This window comes from Eubalaena glacialis, chromosome 2 (genome assembly GCF_028564815.1).
Source record: "Eubalaena glacialis isolate mEubGla1 chromosome 2, mEubGla1.1.hap2.+ XY, whole genome shotgun sequence".
Classification (NCBI taxonomy): Eukaryota; Metazoa; Chordata; class Mammalia; order Artiodactyla; family Balaenidae; genus Eubalaena; species Eubalaena glacialis.
The window spans coordinates 115,170,698-115,195,019 of record NC_083717.1 but is presented as its reverse complement, the minus strand read 5'-3'; the positions used below and the strand labels follow the sequence as shown (position 1 = coordinate 115,195,019).

The 24,322-nt window shown below is 36.9% G+C and overlaps 1 protein-coding gene across 4 annotated transcripts in view; it reads right to left on the bottom strand.

The window, feature by feature from the left end:
* Window positions 1-19,970, bottom strand: part of DPH6 (diphthamine biosynthesis 6) — a 167,565-nt gene extending 147,595 nt beyond the window's left edge. For 2 of the 4 annotated variants that reach the window (XM_061182271.1, XM_061182270.1), the window contains exons 1-3: window positions 19,930-19,970; window positions 16,545-16,639; window positions 11,476-11,669 (exon numbers count right to left, since the gene is read on the bottom strand). In XM_061182271.1, the coding sequence (XP_061038254.1) occupies window positions 11,476-11,669; window positions 16,545-16,639; window positions 19,930-19,970 (330 nt within the window). The remainder of the gene's footprint in view (window positions 1-11,475; window positions 11,670-16,544; window positions 16,640-19,929) is intronic. The other 2 variants (XM_061182272.1, XM_061182273.1) reach the window with 1 other exon arrangement.
* Between the last annotated feature and the right edge of the window lie 4,352 nt (window positions 19,971-24,322).

Sequence of the window (24,322 nt, the reverse complement as noted above, 5' to 3'; positions counted from 1 at the left end):
GCCCAGGTTATATGACCACTCAAAATCAGTACAAGTTGGGTGAGGGTTAAGAAGTCACAAAAATGACTGTGAAACCAAAAAAAATCATTAAAGGAGGGAAATTGTGAAAGGCTCAAAAGGGAAGACCACGGGTTATGTACCAAGTGATGATGATTCTTCCTCCTCTCCTCACCACCTTGCAAAATTAGTATGTAGGAAAGAATCCACAAGGGAACTGGTTTTAAAAGAGACCACAGACCATTTCAATGGCTCTAGAACCAATCTTATAGTAGGCAGCAAAGTATTTTGCACAAGGAAGGGAAAATAAATGTCTGATAAATAGTTCTGCCTCTTCTGATTTGTCTCTATTTTTATAGAAATCTATAGGGATCAATATTAGCTAAATTTGGTGAAGGTTAGATAGACTCAGATTAGTAAGTCTAATTTAACAACTGCTCATTGAGCACCTACTCTGTGAAAGTACACAAAGTGACCACATGCCTCAGCACCATAGATTCTATGAATAAGGGTAGGAAAATTCTGCTGGCATTGAGAGGTGATTGCTCTTATATACAGGAGTGCACATAATTGTCCCATTTTACTGCCTCTGGACATTCTAAGAGCCATTTTTAAAATCTGTTAATTCTTTACATACTATTTCAAAAGTCAAAATTCTCTAAATTTAGTTCATTAACCCTCAATGAAAGTCCTTGCTTAAGGCTTTTTACAAATGAGTTAATAGCAAATATACTGCTTCAATTTAAAAAATAAGCATAGCTTAACCCTAAAAGAACACGCCAAAATAATTTTTAATGGAAAAAAAAGCATCTATTAATAAGAACCTTTGTCATCTTTGGGTTCACTTCTTTATCTTCTTTTGAAACAATCCATGCCTCAGTTTACTCATATAGGAAACTAGACAGAAAACATTATTTCCACACATCTCTTGGAAGGTTGAACTATCTGATTGAAAGAGTCTAAAAAAGACTCAGAGGGCCAAAAATTATAGGCAACAAATGTAGTAGAATAAATTCAATCCAATATATAATATAAATTTGCCCCCATTAAAACCTCTTTCACAATTTGAACGATTACCATTCTTTTTCTTCTCTGCATTAATGTACTAATAAAGTCAAGAGGAATTACACTCATCTCCATGCCAACTTGCAGCTACTACTTAATATTAATATACTAATGGAAATTTGTATGCAATGAAAAAAACTGACTTTATTTAGCTGTACTGGATTATTTTGGAAGCTAGAGAATAAAGGAGAAAGAAAATCTGAGACTGACATGAAGTTGACAGGCTTTAAAAAAAAACTAACTTATACAACATCTTTTTTTCTAGAAACCTAAAGAGGCTCTCATATATTTTCTCATTTATTCTCAAAACAGATAAAAAGGATAAAAGGAAGATATATTCAAATTTTACAGATGGAAAAACTGAATTCCAGAGGAGAATAGTTGAACACAATGCCTGTATAGTCCATAAGAAATAAAAAAGAACAAAATACAATCCTTGCTCCTTGAAGTAATTATAACCTTTAAACAAAAACCCACAACAAAAACAAATTACACAACAAAACAGAGCCAGTAGCTCTGGATATCAAGATAGATTAAGTACTATAAGAGAAATACAATGTTACATGAAAGGTCCAGAGAGGAAGATATTACATTCAGTGGGGGCGTATCAAGGAAGACATCAAGAAGGAGATGCCATGTTAAAGAAGGAATTGGAGAGGAAAGGTTATTTCTGAATAAAACATAGCACTCAGCAGGAAAGACAAGGACTATATGGGGAAGAATGAGTTCTGACAATAGTCTAGTGCAGGTGGAACACAGGTTCTATGTGGGGGAATACTGGGAAAATATGAAAGATAAGATGAAGTCATACTGCAGAGCACCTAGGGGGTCAATGGTAAACAGCAAAGGTTTTTGATGAGGAGATAAATGTGACTGGATCTACACTCTAGAAAGACTAACCTGGCAGGAGTTTGCAGGATACATTATAGAGTGTGAGAGAGTGGAGAAAGACCATGGTAATTTGAATCCCACCTACATGCATGACTATTATGTTAAAAGCATTAATATCATACATTGTGCTTCCCTGTAGGTGCTTTTATTTAGAGTCAAGAAATATGATGGACTATTTTAGCTGATGTGTATACATATAACCCTATGAAGAAAATGTAAAAGGACCATCAAGACTAACATTTATTAAGAGTTAATCTTGATTAAATGAACCCAGATTGATATGAAGCACCTTCTATACCATCCTATACCAGATTAAAGAGACGACAAAGATAGGGTGCTGCAAAATTGAGGATCACAATATTTGTAATAGATAGCTATTGTAATTCATTTGATTATCAACAGTGCCCAGTGAAAGCTGAGTAGATTAGCCATGGAACTGTCAGTTTACAAGGTACCTTACATAGACTCCTTGTCACTTTTTATTTAAATATTACCATCAAGCCCTATCAACCCACCTCTTCAATGTCCTCTCTTCAACTTTCCCACTGGTACTCCCCCAGTTCAGATCCTCAGAACCTTTCAGCTAGCCGAGTATCTCAGTTTTCAATTTGAACTCATCTCCAGAATTCCACTTCCCTAATCCATTTCTTACATTATTAGTGGTTCAACCTAATGGCCTTGAAGTTCCCTTCAACCATATAATTCTATGTCATTTCTTTTGCAAAATCCTTCAAGGTAGTGGCTTTCAAACTTGTCTGACCATGACAATTTGTTTAACAGTAAGAAACACATATATACATGTAATGTTAACAGCCTAGCATGCACACACACACGTGCGCATGTTTCCCAAAATAATAATTAACCTTACTACATACACTGCATTTTGATATTTTCTATTTTATTCTAGCCTCTTTCATTTAAGGAAAAAGATGTGACCACTAAACTGAGTTTGGAAAATACCGCCTTAGGGACTCTTCACTGCCTGAACTTGGTCTAAAATTTAAGACACTCTTTTTTGTGGCCTCAACCTACCTTTCCAGACTTATTTCCCACTACTCCTTGAACTCTTGAGCTCTAGCCAAATTGGACTACTATTTCCCTAATATATCTCATGATTTCCTGCTTCCATGACTGTGGCTAAACTATGCCCTTAATTTGCAACATTCTCTTAGTCATTTTCCATGCTTGCCTTTGTCAAAATTGAAACAACCTTTAAGGATATCAAATGTAACTTCCCCTGTAAAGCCTCTCCTGATTCCCCCACACAGGGGACTTTTTTCTCCTCTGAATCCCCAAGCCTATTAAATGCACACTCTAATGGCAACTCTACATTATATTAGTTTCTTTGTGTATATGTCTTATCCCATTAGAGTCTGTGAAAGCAGAGACTATGTCTTATACATTTTTTTACTCTACAGTAGTGGTACATTATAAGCATCCAATTAATGTTTGCAAAATGAAAGACATAAGAAAAGTCTCTAAATGGTGGTAGTATAGGTTAAAGTTAACAGGAAAAGTCAAGGTCAACTAACACATCCCTTTGATTCACTCAATTTTTTCTCACATGTCACAGAACAAGCCCCTATTAAATCATTTCTTACCAATAAAAAAGATAAGCTCTAAATATTTATTGATATTATCATTGATTTTATGGCTACTTTATGATTTAGGCACTACAAACTTGCTGAATGAAGACATTCCCTACTTAAAAGGGAAAGTTGACATAAAAGTTCAGTTCAAGACCTATCATATTATTGTGTGACCACCAATAAAGTCTTATGTAACAAAAAATGTAAAGAAAACAATAAAGGAATAAAGTAATTTATACTTATAAATCTTTGTAATGTGTTCTCAGTCATTTAATAGAGAACATAACAAAGACATGGTAAGACATGGTAAACAACAGGTCTAGAAATGAAATAATAGACTGTAGGACAGAAACATACATCTAGCATCTTAGACAACACAACTCCAGAAGTAGACATCAACAAAAGGTTTCTTAAAAAATAAATAGTAGCATAGTCCAAAAAGTTAATAGGACACAAGCATCAGAGGTTGAAAAGCATAAAAGCAAGAAATTTGAAAGACAAGACAAACATACCCAACATACTTTAAAATATATAGAGTAGATGATAAGATAGAAAAAAATCTATAATTCGTAGAAGAAAGGAATACAAGGACATAAAATTTAGTCAGTTGGTAAATTTATAGAGAGGCAATGAATCAGGCAAAAGATAAAAAGAAAGAGTATATAAGTGCATGTGTAATATACACACACATTCATTGATACTAAGTGGAGAAAGTTCAAAGTTGAGGAGACAGAACGATAGTTTTGCTAGAATGAAGGAGTCACGTTTTCCAGGCTTTAGGGGAAATCTATAGATGAAGACTCTAGACCTGTGATAAGTTTACAAACTGTAATAATTGATGAGTATGATCCAACATTTTATTTCCAGACAGATCATCCATCATGTACTTTCTCATGCATAGTTGACTTTATCATTGAAAGGGCCAGAGATGGCACAGCCTCAATAAAGCCACACCTGGGAGTCAAAATGACACTGGCCTGTGCTAATTCCGAGTTTTCCTATTTGGAGTCCAGAATCAATACTAGCAAAGCATTTCTTGTGCCAAGGGATTAGGCTTAATGTCCAAAATCTTGGGAACCGACAGGGCTTGAGGCAAGCTGTGCAATGCTGAAGAGCCAGAAGCAATCTGTACAGGACTATGGGCCTGTTTAATTAGCACTATGGGTTCTCCCTGAAAATCTTAAGGCCATCTTATATGTGCCTCCCGCTCTAAACCCTTTGGATTTGCCTCAAGCCACCCAATTATCTAGGGTTTTTCCCTGAGATCCAAAGTGAAAAGAGATCCACAAAGTAATTTTCCACCATAATAAGCAGGTTTTCTAAGATATATATACCAAAAATAACTTGAAAAAGTGTCTGCTTAGCATTTTTATAAAACATTCTGCAGCTGGAAATTATTCTTGGTACACTTAGTGGTGACACTGCCGAATCTGATAGGACACGCTATTTTGAAAAGTTTCACTATGATGAATAAAAGTTCTATTCTATGAACTATGAATAAAAGTTTCACTTCTATTTAAGCTTCTAAATGAAAAAACAATAATAAAATGAATTCGCCAATGGTTTTACATCATATTTTTAAACAATGTTGTGGCTCCCCTGCATTAGATAAATTATTATATAAAAAATAATTCGTTAAATTTTGGACTAATTTGTTCAACTATCCTTTAAACGTCATCCATATGCCAGGAACATAGCTGGACACTAGAGATATAAAAATGAAGAGTACTGAGATTGTCTTTGAGGGTCTCACAGTCTAGCAAGAGACAATCATATAAACAATCCTAGTATTGATAATATCCTAAGAAGCACAGTAGAGGTATGGACAAGCTGCCAAGGAAGAGACAGGAAGGTGAATTAGAGCCAATTCCACAGAAGGGTATGAAGCAACAAGAGATTCTTCAGGAGAACAAAGAGATAAAGGCGTAGAAAAGCACAGGCAAAGACTCAGATATGAAAAAGCAATCTCCTGGAAACCTAATTAGTTCATTATAACTCAAACCCAGAAGCTTGGGAATGTGGGAATGGCAGGATCAGACAGGCAGGCTTGCAAGGACCTCTTCCTAAAGAGTCTTTTTTTGCCAGGCTAATGTGTTTGGACTTTATCTTAAGGGTGGGTTATTTAAGTATGTATGCAGATCAGCTGATGACAATGTGGTAGCAAGCCTGGAGGGCGCACAAGGCAATATTGAAGGCAAGTGGGCCAGTTAGAAGACTTGCACAGTATAGATAAAAAAAAATTTATGGTGGGAATGAAGTCAAAGGGTCAACTTCAGAAGTCATAGAAGTAATATCAAAAGGTCTTGTAGATCAAATGGTTATGGTTGGGGTGGGAGGCAACTGAGAGAAAGTGGAAGTCTGGTAGTGAGGCCCCAGGTTAGACTTAGGTGATGGGGTAAATGACGATGTTTTTAACTAAGAGGGAAATACAGAAAAGTGAGCAAGTTTGTGCAGAAAGATAATGAATAAGTTTTGAACTTGTGGAGTTTACCATGCCTACAGGATGTTAAGGTGGAGAAATCATGAGCGACTGAATATATAGGTCCTAGAGTATAAGCTTACTGTTGTAGCTCCAATGGTCAACTATTTTTGAAAGAAGCCAAGAAGGAAGGAAGAGAAGGAGGGAGGAAAGAAAAGAAGGGGGGAGGGGTGGGGAGAAAGGGAGGAAGATCTCAAAAGAAGAACCATTTAGAATGGTTCTCAAGTTTGTAAGCAGTTGGAACCTATTTATTCTCAGGAAACTTGTTACTCTTTACCCCCTGCCACAGTTCAGCCTTCTACCAGCAACAGCCTGCTTTATATTTGGAGACCTACCCTTCCAACAGTGGGTTCTGTTCTTCCCACAGAACCACAGTAGATGTGGTTACAGCAATCACGACTCAGTCTCTTGCTCCACGAACGGCACAGGATCTAGGCCTGTCCAATCAAATGAAATCATTTTCTCCCAACAGCAACGCATTCATGGATGATACGTGTCAGGCCACTGAGTGACAATGAAACATAAGTGGATTTTCCCTCTAGCTATTTAAGAAGATCAGAGCTTTTCCTACTAGGTAGGAACTAGAAAGAATGTAACTGTGAACCATCTTCTAACTACAAGGGTCCAGACTGAGAATAGAATCAAAAGAAAAGAAATGCAAGAGATAAAAACAGCCCAGCAGGCGGGTTGGTCATATAGTTTGTATCCTGTTTCTAATCTACTTGAAGCTAAACTTATCTTTAGGTCATTGTCAGTAAATTCTCTTATTATTTAAACTAGCTTGAACATTACTTTCTGCTCCTTATAATCAAAAGAATTCTGACAAATACAAAGAGTAAAGTAGCAATTGATGTTTTCTAAAAATTTTAAATTAAAATCCAGTTTTAAAAAATAAGTTTTTCACAAGCCTGTCTATCAATAGTAAATATTCTATCTAAAAAAGAAAAAAGATCATTATTCACTTATTGTTGTATTCAAATTAGAATACAAGTGTCCACTAGGTAATTTAACATCATATTTAACATCATCAATACCAAGATAAAATGCCTAATGCAAAAAGGAACATGAAAGAAGAAAAGTACCAAAGATTAGAAGAGGAAGACTGAAATTGAATACTCAACTTAGGGAAGAATATTAAATGAATTCCATTGGAATGAAATTAAGACAGATTTCTGGATCAAGAGATTCCATTAAAATGAAAACAAAGTTATAATCTCCAAAAACCAAAGAAAACAGGGGGGAGACACCAATGGAAAAGGAATTTCATTTAGTTTTCTTGCGTCAGAAAGCAGAAGAATAAGGAACAACAACTGATAAATCAACAGAGGAAGCTGTAACCTACTGTTTGTATGGAAGAGAAGAAAGTCAAGAAAGGAACCAAACGAGGCCACATTATTCTGAACTCTAGGTATAACAAGGATGAAATGTGAGGCTGGAAAAACTCTAATGTCAAAAGCATTCACAGTCAGCTTTCCTCTTGCCTTATGCTTAGATATGAACAAGCAACCGAGACATCTGAGAAAAGCCTACAACATGAAAGAGAAAGAAACATGAGAAAAAAAAACCCAAAGAAAACATGAATATTTTAGGGAATGAAAGATAATGTTTAAAATCTCTAATCTGTATTTTAAAATGGATGTAGGGACGTTATATCTATAGAAGAAAAAACAGATTGTTATTAAAAAAGGGACAACCAATAAACAAGTTCTTGGCTACTGAAAATACGATTGCTAAAATAAAAAGAAAATTTCAACAAGAAAGTAGGGCATTTAAAATGGAAACCTCACAGAATGGACAACAAAAAGATACAGAGATGGAAAGTATGTGAGAAAAGACAAGAGACATGAAAATTCAATCTGGGAGATTTAAAGTCTGATCAGTGAGGGTACCAGCAAAAGGGAATAAAGAAAGTCAAGGGGGGTAAATCATCAAACAAATAATGGAAGAACATTTTGCAGAGTCATCCTCACACTGCAATTCTATTGACTCTGCCATTTTTTGTGTGTCATATTTGACAGCACGTTCTCTTCCCTGCCTCCCCCCAAAAAAGCCACAACAGTTCTAGGTCTCACATCCACACATCCCTCTGCACAGAAGAAAGACCTTATCTTCTGCCAACAATCCATCATCTTAGGCTTCATTCTATTTGGTACAATGCAGGTTAACAAAATCATCCCTGACCTAATGGCTATGGCCAGAATTCCATGTTGTGACTGGCTTTCACCTGCATTAATGCCACCCTAAACCATCATTAAGAGAAAGAGGACAGAGATGTGCTGCTACTCAATAGGAAGTTGCAGAAGGGATACAGGGGAAACAACCTTCAATGTCCAGTGCACTGTTGTGACATTTCAGCATGTCAAACATAAAGACACAATCGTAAAAGATAACAGAGAAGAAAAACGAGTCAGCTGGGGCTTCCCTGGTGGTGCAGTGGTTAAGAATCCGCCTGCCAATGCAGGGGACACGGGTGTGAGTTCTGGTCCGGGAAGAACCCACGTGCCGCAGAGCAACTGAGCCTGTGTGCCACAACTACTGAGCCTGCGTGCCACAACTACTGAAGCCCGCATGCCTAGAGCCTGTGCTCTGCAACAAGAGAAGCCACCACAATGAGAAGCCCATGCACCGCAATGAAGAGTAGCCCTAGCTCGACGCAACCAAAGAAAACCTGCGTGCAGCAACGAAGACACAATGCAGCCAAAAATAAATTAATTAATTAATTAATTAATTTAAAAAAAGAGTCAGCTAAAAAGGAACAAATATCATATTAGCATCAAACTTCTCACTGGCAAAATGCTAGGGGACAATGGAGCAATGCCTTCAATGATTTGAGGAAAAATGACCTTCATTCTAAAATATTAAATTCAACCAATTTATCAATCAAATATGAGGGCAGAATAAGAACGTTTTCAAAATGCAAGGATTTGAAAGTAACTTCTCTAAGGCAGTCTCTTAATGATGGATTCCACTGAAATTAGGGAATAAACCAAGAAAGAGGGCGATATGAGATCCAGTAAGAAGTGGCTCCCAACAGGTGGAGAAAGAAAGAATACATGATCCCTAAACATATTCTCTATAGAGATATGATGTTTAGATGTATCCTTCAGTAACTATTTCATTGCTTTATGTGACTTAAAAGGAAAACACCCACACAATTTGAAAATTACTATATTTTCAGGAAATAATACAAGTTATCTATATACCAAACTAATCCAGATGAGAACCAAAATGACATTTTAATATTAAAGAAATTCTAAAGAATAAAAGACCAGCTATATGATAACCAGATATTTTGAAAACAGCTTGATATAAATATATATATATATATATATATATATATATATATATATATATATATATATACCTGTCATAATCACCTGACAATCTATGAGACATAAAGGCTTACTGCATTTCTATTAGTTTTCATGACTTCTAGAAAATAGTTAGGAAACTTTTAATTCTGTAAATTCTTCCAAGTCTTTCTACTTATTTTCAGCAATTAGTCAATTAAACTCTTTGCAAAAACAAGTACCTCCTACTCAAAAATTAGCTCTAATATTTGGGGGGGAAAAGAGTTTACAAAAACAAAAGACTGACATACATATGAAAGTCACAAAACTGCAACCTGTTATAAATGAATGTTTAAAATGAAAATGAATCTAAATGCTTTCAATTCTTCATTAATATTCAAAGGATTAAAAAAATGTAATTCCATCTTTTCCTTAGAACAAGTGAAGTCTAACTTGAAGAATTATAGCTCCTCTCAATTCGTTTTTTCCATAATTACTCAAGTATTCATTAGAATATGTAAGACCACTATTGGAATCTTTGCACCGTGTTTTATAAATGGATTTAACTATAAAAGCCTGGTTATACAATCTCTTCCATGAAAGCAATATATTTCCAATATTTATGTCCTTAAAATATCCTATAGTAAAATTAATATTTTTGCACAGAAAAAGAAGGAACTATTTAGTCCCAGACAACCTGATAACATCTCTTTCAGCTATAGTTATAATTATCATGTACGAACTTCCAAAGCAGAAGTTGTCAAGATTTAACATTAGCATTAATTTATGTCGTAACTGACGGTTACTATAAAGATAATGGCAAAGCATCCATTTCTCCAAAGACAGCATGGATTGAAAGGGAAATTTCTTCTTAATTACTACTAATCAGCCCATTTTTAATTAAATTGATTAGTAATTTATTATCTTTCCCTTTCTTGGAAGCCTGTTATTATCACGTAGTTTCTCCAAAGTTATCAGTTATCAGTGATTTTTAAGCAATCCAATTACCTCTAGTGTTGAGTCCCACCATTCTGTAATATTGGTTTATGCTAAAAACTTAATACACAGTTTCTCTGTACCCTGAGAAAGAAATTTTGAAAATGCAGAATTTGCGCTCAGTATTTCACACCTCAAAGTGAATGCTGTCAAGGTCTTAGTTGTGCACATGGGAAGAAGTGAAAACTTCTTTTATGCCTTCCCCTTTGTTTGATAATCAGAATAGTTGTTATTAGCATGTACATCCCCAGAGGGAAGAAATCAGGTCCCTGTGATTTCCTTTGAAAAGTAACTACTTCTTATGCCATCCATAACTAGACAGTAAATTATGTAACAATTCTAAGTGTTTTCCCTACCAGTTTCTTTTTTAAGTAATTGACTATCAATGAGAATGAAAAGATAAAAGATAACTGCTTAATATAAAAGGATCTCTATTAATTAACATTTACTAAGTATAGTACTTACTAGATATATGAGTCCCATACTTTCTCTCCTAAATTTTCTGTCTAGAGAAATTAATAATGAATACACATTGACTGCCAAACTCTTATATACAGGGACTTAAGTATTTAATTCATACCTCTTACTAACTTAAAGTAAGGCTCAGTCTCTCCCTTTCTGTAGGTCTATTTAAATTTCACCATATCAGAAAGGTCTTGCTTAACCACACCCTGCCATCACTCGTGATCACCTTGACTCTGCTTCATACTTCTTCATAGTACTCTTCACCACCAAGCATATAATTTGTTTGTTTATTGTCTGTCTCCTTCTACTGGAAAGTAAGCTCCAACAAAACAGGACTTTGTTTGATCTGTTCATTGCCCTATCCTCAGTGCCTAGAACTATATATAACAAGCACATAGTAGGTATTCAAAAAGTACTTGCTAAAATCATGACTGAAAGGTCATCAGCTCCAAAATCCTAAGGAGAACTTAATTAAATATCATTTGATAGTTATGGGTGCCAGACTACACCAAAAGTTCTATTTTTAAATACTATGTAATATAAAGGCATAGTAATAGTTTTCTATCCAAAAAGACAAAATATCCTTTCAAAGGATAGTTGGGCTACTAGCAGTTGTAAATTATTTATTACTTAATAATTCAGTAAATGTAATTTACTAAATTACACACTAAATTCAGTAAAGGTAATTAGTCACTCTGCATACCTTAACAAGTTTCAAAAGCTCATAAAGATCTTCAACCTCATCACCTTCACATTTGGTGTACACTCGTCCTGTATCCATGCTCTTTCCTCTTATGGTGCGGCGATAGAGGGGGAGAGCCATTGCTTCTGCATACAAATCAATGGCATGATGACCCACTGTCTGATACATGTAGCTATCCAGTTCATCTGACCCCACTGCAACAATTAAAGTGGAAATAATCAGTCAAACAGAGTGAGAGAGAGTGGATTTGAAAGTCCACTGAAGTTTTACTGCTTGGAGAGCAGTCAACACAATTTAAAAGCTTACTACACTATATCTCTCTTCAGTTATTAAATAAAATAAAATATATAAGAGTTGCACATTTGTTCAAGCTGCATCCAGTTCACATCAGCTCTGGTCATTTCTTCCGCAATTAGAAATACAAGTATACATACATTTTTAAAACTATATATAGAACGTTTAAAGAGAAGAGTAATGTATCCAGCAAATTTTGAATAGTTTATTTGATTAAAGATTTTATTATAAATATTTTTTCAAATCATTCAAAGTTATTCATGAAGTCACCTAGAGTTGTAGAAGAAACTCTTAATTAAATATGTACTTAGTTAATAAGTGCCAAATATTTGTAAGAAAAAAATTTAGATGCTCTTGATATATTCTATATTCTTACTTCAATAAAACATATCAACATATATAAATTCAGTATTGTTAGAGCAGTTACAAATGTGTATAGAAACATAACTTAAGCTAATAAGTAACACAATCACTGGTTGTCACAAGATTCCAAAAATATCAATGAGTAAAATATTCAAAACAGATAAGTCACATCAGACTTTTTGGTGATACAAATAAACTTAGAAATATATTGGAATATGCTTTCTGATTTCTTAACACTCTTTTTTTTAGAAAAAAGAATCATGAATATACACAAAGATTATTTGCAAAGATGTTCATCACAGCATTGTTTATAACAGATTAAAATGATAGTATATTCACATAATAAAATACTATGCAGCCATTAATATAATTTTGAAGAGGAGTATTTTCTAAAGTATGTTCTGCAGAATAGAAATTCCATGAGATATTAATAGGTATTGGATGAAAAAAAAGGACTCTGTGGTCAAATAAATTTATTAAAAATGAGGATAAACCATATTAAACAGGTGTTTTAACTGCAGTTCTTCCTAGGCTATTCTTCTTTAAGGTGCTCTAATAAGGGGAGAGTGTATGAATTATCTCTCTAAGTTATCTATCCACAGAACACTTATATTTTCATAGGGTATTTGTGTTCCAAAGACAATATCTAGAAAATGCTATGGTAGAATACTACTTAATGACAGGGAAAATGTTCACAATACATTATTAAGTTTTCAAAAAGTTACAAAACAATGTTTGACATATATGTGTTTCTATATGCATATATGCCAAGCAGGTCTAGGCTTTCCACTGAATGTGAAAGAATTCTATCAAAAGGCATGAAAAATGATATTGTAAGGGCCCTTCAATAATCAAAACTGCCACCATATGCTATCAGATTTTGGCTCACCAGATTTCTGAACCCACAGAACAGACTGGCTTCCATGTACTCACATTATTATTATAAATCTGTCTAGTCCTGGTCCCAGTAGGAGGGAGAGATATAGCCAAAGTTACCTAAAAACCTTTCAGATTACCTTCATCTCAAGTTTAAACTAGATCTTTAAATGTATTAGTTTTAAAGGCAATTAATACAATCGAATTAATATATTTAAATAACTTTGAGCTACTCAGCAAGAAACTTCCTGATGTTAGCCTAATAATTAAAACACTTTACTGACTTCAAAAACCTGGAAGACAATTTTCCTTTAAGGCTCCATTTAGTCCCGACCACAATGCAACTTTTATTAATGGAAGCTACATAGCAACAATGGTATGAGAGCAAATAAAACCAAAAGGCTCCACTGTTGCCTGAAGCACCTCAATTAACACACCACAAAAGTTCCTACTACAAATTTAAAGAGATGGCTTTGTGAATTTTATGACAAGTTCACATTTATCCCCATTAATGAGGATAAAGTCTTTTCCAGACTACCCATTGAAAACTCAGTGCTGTGAATTTACTTTAACCAACTTTGTACTGGAGTCATCTCTACCAGTCATTCCTCATTAAGATTCCTTTTACATGGTTGGGGGAAAAAGTCAGTCAATGACTCATTCAATAATCACCAACTTCCTGCTGACTTTAAATCACGATTAGCTAAACCCTCTCCATCTACCAACCCACAGCCATCTATTCTCTTCCATTACAATGAGAGTTGCCTCTGATTTTTTCCAGCTTTTACTTTGTAATATTCCAATTCCATTTACTACTAAATTTTTTCTCACTAACAATATTCTAAATAAATAGCTCCATTCCATATGAGGCATAATTTAAAGATATACTTTGCGTGTCATCTTACCACTCTGCTAGTGAACCCTAAGCACATGGAAGGTTATAAAGACAGTCCTTAACTTGGTTAAGGTTAGGATTTTTGGTTAAATGGTTAAATGTAGGATTTTTCAACTTTACGATGGTACAAAAGCAATACGCATTCAGTAAAAACTGTACTTCGACTTTTGAATTCTCATCTTTTCCCAGGCTAGTGATACGTGGTCGATACTCTGTGTGATGCCCAGCAGAGAGCCACAGCTCCCAGTCAGTCACACGATCACAAGGGTTAACAACCAATACACTTAGAACCATTCTGTACCCATACAACCATTCTGTTTTTCACTTCCACACACTACAGAATTCAATAAACTACATAAGATATTCAACACTTTATTATAAAATACGCTTTGTGTTAGATGTTTTTGCCCAGTGGTAGCCTAATGTAAGTGTTCTAAGCACAGTTAAGGTAGGCTAGACTAAGCTATGATGATCAGTAGGTTAGGTGTATTAAATGAATTTATGACAGGATATTTTCAACTTATGTATTTCAACATAACCCTACTGTAAGTCAAGGAAGCTCTGTACGTTAATGATTCAGTACAAGGTAACTGTAATAATTCATATAGAAAAGCTGAAGATAGAAACTCCAGGGAATGAAATTATATCATGTACGTATTATATATTATATAAAACAATCTGCTTTTTAAATCCCAACACCTCTAAAGATAGAAAGCTTAAAAAACTCACTTGCTTGACTGGCCACAAGGGATAAGAAAATTCTTTCCTTTGGTAACAGAACACAACCTGCAAGGAAATTCTGCTTCTTCTTTTATAATATAGAAGTTATAGTATAGTTCCCACTCACCCTTAGTCAAAGAATTTTCTCTTTATTATTTAAAGTCAGAAATAGGAGGTTATTTTCTAAACATATAACTTCGAAAAAGCTATTATTATTAATCATCAGAAGCCCAGTACAAAATCCTAAAGTGTATGTTTACCCCTGACCCTCTACAGGACCTCCACAGGACCTGTTCTATTTCTTCCTATAAAATATTTCTAATCTCTATCTTCCCCACTTCACTTCCAGCATTACTTGGGTCTTAATCAGAGAAGGAAAGAAAATTCAAATATCTGACTGAAATAACTGCTCGCTCTTGCAGGGCTAATTCTAGTTAGTTCATTATTCATCTGTCCATCAATAAACCTTGAGTGAATGCTTATCAGAGGCACAGAGTTGTCCCAAGTGCTGAGGAACAATTAAATGAACACAAAAGATATGACCTCTCCTCTCAAGAAGCTTACAAACAACCTATTTGGGCATAAAGAAAAAAAAGAAAAAGACAAAATAAATAGAAAACAACTGTAAAATGATATAAAAACAAAAATTCAATATACTGGCAGCACTGAGGAAGGAAGGAAGGAAATATTTAGTGCTAGATGCATTCAACTAAATTTACTGGGTGCCTACTTCATGCCAGGAACTATGATTAGGGTTTTCACTAATAATTCATCCTAAAATAATAGTAGAGCAAAAGCATGGAATCTTGAAAGAAGTTGAGTAAAGGGGATGATAAAAAGATCTTACTAGAAAAGTAGTAATAGAGTTAGACAAGTGTTAATCTCGCCCTATTACATTTTAGCAGTTAATGTCTATGGTTGTATGGGTATAATAAAAGAGTATAAAAAGCAAATCAGTGAATATTTTTCTTTTTTTAAAAGTCTGATTGGGAAAAAAAATTATAATTATGTGTGGTGATGGATGTTAAGTAAACTTATTGTGGTAATCATTTCACAATATATATATATATACACCAAATCATTACGTTATACACCTAAAATGAATACAGTGTTACACATCAATTATATCACAATTAAAAAAAGATATTGTTGCTGTTTGAATTGTGTCGCTCCCAAATTCTTGTGTTAAAGTCCTAAAGGTCATTGCAGACGTAATTAGTTAAGATGGGGTCATTAGGGTAAGGCCTTTATCCAGTATGATTGGTGTCCTTATTAAAAGAGGAAATCTGGACACTGACATGGACACAGAGAAAAAACAGTTCTAAATGGGGAAATTTCAGTGGAGAAAAACTGAAAAAAGTAGCTAAAATAAGGTCTATGGATTATTTGTACATGTCCTTATTACCACAGACAAATAAAAAGTAGAAGTACATTGCTCTATGGCTCTCTCAAGTCTCACACATTTAGCTTACATCTAAGGTGGCTAAACTGGATGCTTTTAATAACAAAATTCATATATTATCATTTATTAATATATGTCTTACTTCCCAAGCTCCAAGAAGCTGTATCTTATTTAACTGTGCATTGCCAACAACACTTCGAAAAGTGTTGTAGTAGAACAGCAGTGCACTCTGAAGTAAGAGGATTCAAGTCTCAGCTCTGCAAGTTTATTCTAGCTATTTCACCTTGGACAAATTTATAAAACTCTAAGCTTCAGTATCTTTGTCTAATAAAACTTTCTAGAGTTCTTGCGAGGAGTAAAGGATATGTAATTGAAAACACTTAGCATAGAACATAGCAGGTAATCAGTGCTAAAGATATATGAGTTCCTTTTATTGTTTGCATACTGCATATAATAGAATGCGATTATGAGGTTGGAGTTTCAGTCATTTAGAGAACTTTCTGATAGTTATACACTTACCTTGGTTTTCAGGTGGTCTTAGATTTGCTAAAGCAACAATCTGATGCCCAGCATCAATGCACTGCATCATATTATAACAGCTGTCCTTCCCACCACTAAAAAATAAATAAAGAAATAGATGAGACAAATATCAGGTTACTGACCATTATTTGACATAGACTCATTAGATATCGAAATAGAACACATTTTTTCAGCTTTTCAGAATATTTGAGGGACTATTTTACATTAGAATGCAAAAAACACATGTAATTTCCATAGCATACGCAACTGATCAAACGAATCTGATTATCTAAGGCTGCTACTCACAAGGGCTTATGAAATTATATGCCATTATAACAAAGACTATGTTAAACAAAAAATGGCAACTCTTTGGTTTGTGATAGTGGCTTTGCTTAATATATAAAGTGTTTTGCAAATAAAATATGATTTAATTTTACATTTCAGTTAAACTATTATATATACTTCTCAGATGAAATTTTCTATGAAAAAGTAGGAAAAAACATCTGTTCTGTTCCACTTTAAGAACTCTAACAACGGTCACCATCACCAATTAAAGGATCAAATTAAAGATCTGAGATCCAATCAAATGACAAAGTTTGATGTACTTGGTGGGTTCAAATTCTGTAGAGGTTGAAAGCAAAATGCTGAATTACACTGCTAAAGTTAAACATCAGTACTATCAGTACTTCATCTTTCAGCCATCACTACATATGATGGCAGGATAAGGCCTGAGTCATAAATCTAATAAACAGATTGACAGGAAATTCTAAATTCTGGTACCAAATCTACCTACCTGGCAAATCACTTATTCAAGACCAATAGTCATTCATCTATAACAAGGTTGAATGGCAACCTCTATACTATTTCAGTTTAGTGCTCTGTTGCATGTTTCTTCCTTTGTTTTATCTTTGTCTCTCTTCCTTTGTTTTATTCCTGTTTCCCTTCATTCTAATCTTTGCTAAAATCTGCAAATGTACCCCCAGATAATGTTTAGACCTATTTATAAACAAAGAAACCAAGAGACTGATTACCCTAGAAGTTGGCCATTTTGCCTTTTATTTTAGTTCCCAGCATTTGTCAGCCTCTACCATATTCTGATCAGTAACAACTGTCATTCCAGAACTTCTCAAGGGGAGGGAGACTGCAAGGGGCAAAGTGAAGTTACACATCATGCTCTCTCTCCTCAGCTTCTGATGTTTCCCCCAAGTACCTCTTTCACAACTTCTCCTATTGAACCTCACTGTTTTACTTCCCCAGGACAAGACGATCTAATTCTTTACAATATTTAGAATATTAAAGATTAAAGGGTATACATCCACAATCAGAACTTGTCCTTTTATTTTAAAATATGCTAAGATTTCAAATATGATTTTAAAATAGTATTTCCCAAATTGTGTTCTGTGGAACACTAGTGTCCAACAAATACTCTAAGAACAAAAGGTTTTCAAGGTCAAATTACGTTTGGAAAATGCTGAGTACCTTACTCACTTCTTAGAACATCACAAAGTACATCAGCCTGTTAGGGCAGACATCCTTCACAAGATCAGAATTTCAGTTCCCAATTCTGGAATACCAAACTAAGTTACTCAATGTGCTTGGGTTCACATGCTTCATTATAAAATTAGAGAATGGGCTAACTAATCCTCAAGGTGTCATTCAACTGTAAAATTCAATGATGCAATCTTTTGTGTATTAGGAAAATATGCTCTTCATGGTCTAAAGATAATGTAAGAATCTTGGTTTCACTTATTCCCTAGAACACACACACATATCCCATCTCTTAGTGCACACACTAAATATATTTATTGCAAGCAGATTCACTGTATTAAGTTTAAATCCAAATACATTCAAGTGTATATGCATACAAATGTATATATGTATTACGTATGCATTCATATTTGTATGTACATATTATGTTCTGTACTCCTACTTACGTCTTCCAACATTTATACAGATCTTACATTTTAGCAACAATTTTCCAACATTGCGTTTTTTTAAAAGTAATTTGCTTTTTTATTATAAAAGTAACATATGCACATTACAGAATATTTAGTGTAATGGATTATACCAATCTTCTTCTCTCCTTCCCTTCAACATTTCTGAGACTTTAGTTAAGTGTCTCACTTTAACGGTTAAACTTTTGGTAAACTGCATGTGGATATGAATTACTCATTTCCTGGACTGCTTTTTGTTCTTACTTATCTAGATCAAATGAAGTCCATAATGTTGGAAGCTTAATCACATTGTTTACAGAAGAAATTCATTGAAAAAAAATTATTTTGGCATTATAGTCCAGTATCCTAACAATGGCATTGAAGTAAAAGATGTTATATCGAGTCCTTAATAGGTCACACTATTGTCAGCCAGTATTAATTTCGTAGGCCACTGAACAAAAACTTTCATGAAATCTTCAATGGGCTTTGCATGGTTGCCCTCTATTCATCTCACTCTATACAGATCCAAAACTCATCAAACAAATGTTCAAGTAGTCTAAATTCCCTTTTGCATTTTGTTGTTTTTTTCCCTTTTGCATTTTGTTGTTTTTTTCCCTTTTGCTTCAGTTTACAGATTGAGCATGGAGACATTTAAGCTGACCAATCTTTGGTCGTCATAGGACTTAATTTAGACACCTAAACATGATGGGTTACTATAGATTTCAAACTCCTTTTGGAATATGGAGTATGTTACCGTAAGGTCACTTTTCTAAAAGCAATCATGAGTGTCCAAAGCAATGGCAACTGGATCTCAGATAAAACAGGGTAATTCCATCTCTATCACTTGAGCACCAAAGTAAAACACGTCTATGCCATAAACAGCCCAGTCACTATTGGGACGGCAGGCGAGGGAGAGGTGGTCTTTTGCGGGAGGGGGCGGGGCTGGCAACAACCTAGGGAACCAGGCAGGGCCCGAGGACCGGCAGAAAGACTGAAGGGAACTATAAAAGAGGATGAAGAAAGAGAGAAAAGGGTGGGAGAGACTGAGTAAGTGGCGTCAAGCAGTGCCCCTCAAACTTCACAGCCCATTACAGTTTTTGAGAATCCGACCCCGGGTCGGGTCGGAGTAATTTAACCAGCTCTCGGGCGGTGAGAGCCAGACATCAGTAGTTTTAAAGTGAAACCAATCTGAACCCAAGTTTGGGGCCCAGAAGACCAAGGAGGCGGCGACGGACAGAAAGAAGGAGCGCCAGCCCGGGACCGGGGACCAGCCGGACCGGGCGGTAGCCCGAAAGCTCCGCCTCTTCCTGCTACCGGGAGGAGCCGCCGAGCCCCCGACACGCGGCTCCTGCAGGGACACCGTCAGTTCGGCGGTGGCGGCAGGTCCCGCCGCTCAGCAGAAAGGGACTGGAGACTAGCAGGGAGGAGGAAGGCGGCACCCGGGCGGTTACCTGATCAGAGCCGCGACCCTCATGCTGGGCGCAGTGCGCATGCGTGCGGCGGGGGCGGGCCGCCGCCGCCGTGACGCGCGCAGGTCCTCGCCCGGGTGTTCGTTCCGCCGCCTGTCAGGCGACCGGTGCTGCGGCCCCTGCGGCCGCCCACGGGGCACCTGGGCGCGGAGTACGCGCCACGTTGGCGCCTAGTCCCTGAGGCAGGGACGTCCCGGCCCGGAAAAGAACGCTGTTTAGGCGCGGCCTAACCACCTAAGTGAGGGCACTGAAGCTGCCTGGGGAAGGGCAAGGCCCGCGTCGTCGCGCTCGGGCTCGGAGCCCTGGATTTGTTTGGGTAGGAGAATGTTCAAAGTCCTTTATGCCGCCCATTGAAACACTTGTGGACATGCAAAGGGAAAGCAAGTTGGTCTTTACTTCCTCAGCCACCCACCTACCCCTTCCCCAGAAAGAGCTGCACCCTTTAGTTTTTTAGCTTTTGTCTCCTCAGTGCTTCCAACTTACCTCTGGGGCCACTCCCAGGGCCGCTAGGCTCCCTGTGGTTTGGGCCCTTTGTGTAATAAAGAAGCTCAGAAGCTGATTAAGGCTCATCACCAAAGAGCAGTGTCCTTGCAGAAAGAAAATCTAGTTTCTAAATTTATTCACCAAGTATTTATTGAGTGCCTTTTATTTACCTGGCGCTGTTTTAGGCTCTTGGGATACATCCGTGAATAAAACAATAACCTCCCGTGGGAGATTGCCAGGTGTGCTTTGCAAGGATAGAGCGGCAAAAACAAACAAACAAAAAACACCAATCACCTCCCTCCGGGAGTTTACATGGGGGTGGGGAAAGCAGACAGTATACTGCCAAAAGGTTACATAGCATGTTGAAACATGTTAAGTGCTATGAAAAAGAATAGAGCTTGAGAGGAATCAGGAAGGAGGTTGTCGGCCTGTTGGGAACTGGGCTGTACAGCGAGAGGTGAGCGGTGGGTGGGAGAGCCAGCCAGCAGAGCAAAGCTTCATCTGCCACTCACCTGTTGCTCGCATTACCGCCTGAGCCATGCCCCCACCCCCAATCCGTGGAAAAATTGTCTTCCACAAAAACCAGTCCCTGGTGCCAAAAAGGTTGGGGACTGCTGCTCTAGGCAGAAGAAAAAAACCAGAGCCGAGACCCTAGATGCATTATGTGTTTGTGGAAAAACAAGGCTGGCCAGTGTGGCTGAAGCCTCAGAGTAGTGGGAGATGAGGTTCCAGTGATGGAGTGAGGGAGATCATATAGGTGTTACTGATACCAACCATGGTTCTTGACCTTGCCCAATCAATAGAAGGTGACAAGAGGCCAGACAAGAAATTCAGGCAAGCAGGGAGGAGCAAAAACAAGTAATAGTTTCCCTTGCTCGCTCCCCAGGGGTGGGGCGGGGGCAGCTGGTTCCTTATATGGGATGAGGGTAGGGGGGTGTCCAGGGGTTGGCCGGGAGTGGTGGCTTAGGTGGTTTGCCCACCCCTTTGGTGGTGTTGCGTGCAGGGGGCATGCACAGCACCCTGCTTTTGCTCCTGACACCCTGTTTTTGCTCCCAGCTCTTTTTTTGGTCTTTTTGTATCTTGTTTTGTATAATTTGCCCCAACTGAGCATGCACGCAGTTATTTTTAGTCCCTTATAGTTTCCTTGTACTTTGTTGCTCAAGGAGCTGTTTGTCCATGTGAAAGTACTACAGCAGAGTGTACCACGTCCCAGCCTGTCTTATTATTACCAACCCTTTCAAGTTGGGCTCCAACAAGGGTCCTCCTGCCTGGTTCGTTCAGAAGCAAAGCAAAGCTTTGTTCTTTGGTCAAAGAATGGAGAGGTGTGAGATCTCGCTCTAGAAGACAAGCTCTCCCCAACAGGCCATGGGCAGGGCAGCTTTATGAGGTTCTTGTCAATAGGGTGGGGCACAGTTGTGTTCCTGGGGGCACTTTAGACTTAAGTGCTGGTTGCAGCATTTCTGCACAGGGTATGTTGTCCCCATCTTGAATTGAGATGTTGTGCGCTAGGGCTTTTGCCCACGGCCCAGGCAATTTGGGGTGTCGGGCGCAGCAGTTTTGCGCTGGGAACTCTAATTCCACATGTTAGGTGCAAGGCCTCTGCACACGACCCCCTATAGGCAAGTGAAACTAGACTAAGCACAACAGAAGAAGGTAGACCTTAACACCTAGATTCCATCTTATTTTTCCGTGGAACCCCAGTGGGCTTTGCCAGTGACATAGGTTCTTGTAGGCCACTAAGGACTTCATCTTTTCCTTTGAAGTGAGTGACCGTTGCGGGATTTTGAACAGACATATGACTTAAAACTTTGAAAGAATGACACAGGGCTGTGTTGCGAATACACCTATTAGGAGGCTTTTACAATAATCCAGGAGAGAAATGATGGGGCCTGGAATCAGGATGGTACTGGTGACTTTGGTGAGAAGTGGGAATGTACCAGATCTATTTTGAAGGTAGAGCCAATAGAGTCACATGGACTAAACATTGGATGTGAGAGGAAGAAAACCATGAAGGATGATGTCACCATTATGAATTAAATAAATAAATATATGTAAGGGACTTGTACCCAGTAAGCATTCAATTTTATTATACTATAATGTTCTCATTAACTCTGCTGTTCTTAGTATGGGTGACTATAGCAGTGACAGTCTGCATACCAATTTCAGCATCTAAAATGCAGTTTTAAAGTTTTGTGATTGTGGATATTTACGAAATGAGTCAAATATTTAAGGAGCTTGCAGTCTAGTTGGGGAGATAAGACAAATGCATGAAACAAATATTCACAATACAAGAGGGCATATTTTGAAAGTAACAAGTTATGTAATGCATATGGCAAGAGTCCCATGAGTTGAATCCACAGGATAAATTCTAGAAAAAAAACAGGACTTGAATGATGGGCAGAAATGAAGAGGAGGAATAGGTGGACCTTACAAACAAAGACAGATAAAGGAATTCAGAGCATGTCACCCCAAAAATGCCACTTTGGCATATTGATTATTTTAAGTTAAGGGCACTTGAGAAATAGCAGGTGCAATAAGGGCATTCTGAACTCCTTTTTATTTCTGAAAGCAGGAGATAAAAGCCCAATGTAAAAGGTGCCTTCTCTGTACTTGGGAGAAAAAAAGATATTCTCTTCCAGAGATGGGAAATGGGGAATCAAGGCCAAAAGAAATCTGTGCAAACAGAACTTGTTAAAAATATGGATTCTTATCTTCCTTTCGCCTCTCCATATAGTTTAGTTACTTTTCTACAATTACCTCTCCTTGTTCAACCTACTATAAAAGCATGTAGGTTCTGCCATCTTTTGGGGGCTGGTGGGGAGGATCTTCATTCTGTTGTGAAGGCTCCCATGTCCATGTAAGAAATTTTAGTAAAACTTGTATGTTTTTTTTGCCAGTTAATCTGCCATAGGCGAGTTTAATTCTTAGCCAGAGAACCTAAGAGGGTAGAAGAGAATTTTTCCTCCCCTACAGGAATGAGTATGTTGTGTTCAGCAGTAGTGGGCAAACCTGCCTGATAAGTTGTAAGAGTATATAAGAGAGAAGGGAAAATAAGTTGGATGGATAAAATGATGCCAGATTATCCAGTGTCATGGAAAGCCAAAATGAGGAATTTCAACACCAGTATTTTTAAGGAAATGCTTTAATTTACTTTGAAACAAATATACTAATCCTGAACATAGTAACATACTAATATTGAAACTTCACAAAGTATTTTTAAAAAGACTCACAAGTTAATAAGGAGAACTCATTTTTAAGTAGTCAATCCATTTGTCGATAAGTAATTTGCCCAAACTTCAAGAAAAGTTGGCTTAGCAGGACCCCTATATGCATAGCATTCTACATGGATAGTGTAAAGGTAGCTGCAGCCCAATCAATGTCAACAAGATAGCAGATTTTATATCAGCATAGTCTAAAGTAATTCTTTTTATAATATATTGAAATGACTTGCCCAAGATTTGCCTTTCAAAGGCATTGTGAGCTCACTTCCTACAATCTCAAACTGTTATAAATGACTATGTATTAGTTTATAAAGCCAACAAAATAGGTGAATGGAAAATCAGCCTCAAAAAATCTCAGTTCCTTGCCAGTTTACTTAGGGGAGACTCTTCATAGCCAAATACTGTTGCTGGTAATAAAAAGTTGCAAGCTGTCACTGAATTCTGCTTCCTTGGCAGCACATCTCAATGATGTACTGGTTGATAGAGATTCAGATAATCAAATCAAAAACCCTATAGGTAGATACTCCTCAGAGATCTTGAGAGGATTTATCAATACAACTCAAGCCAGTGCATCTCTCTGAAGTCATGCCATACACAGAATCATTGGAAGATATCCTGGTGAGGATTTAGGAAAAAAGGAATTAAGTGATTATTTGGAAGATTTAAGGGCA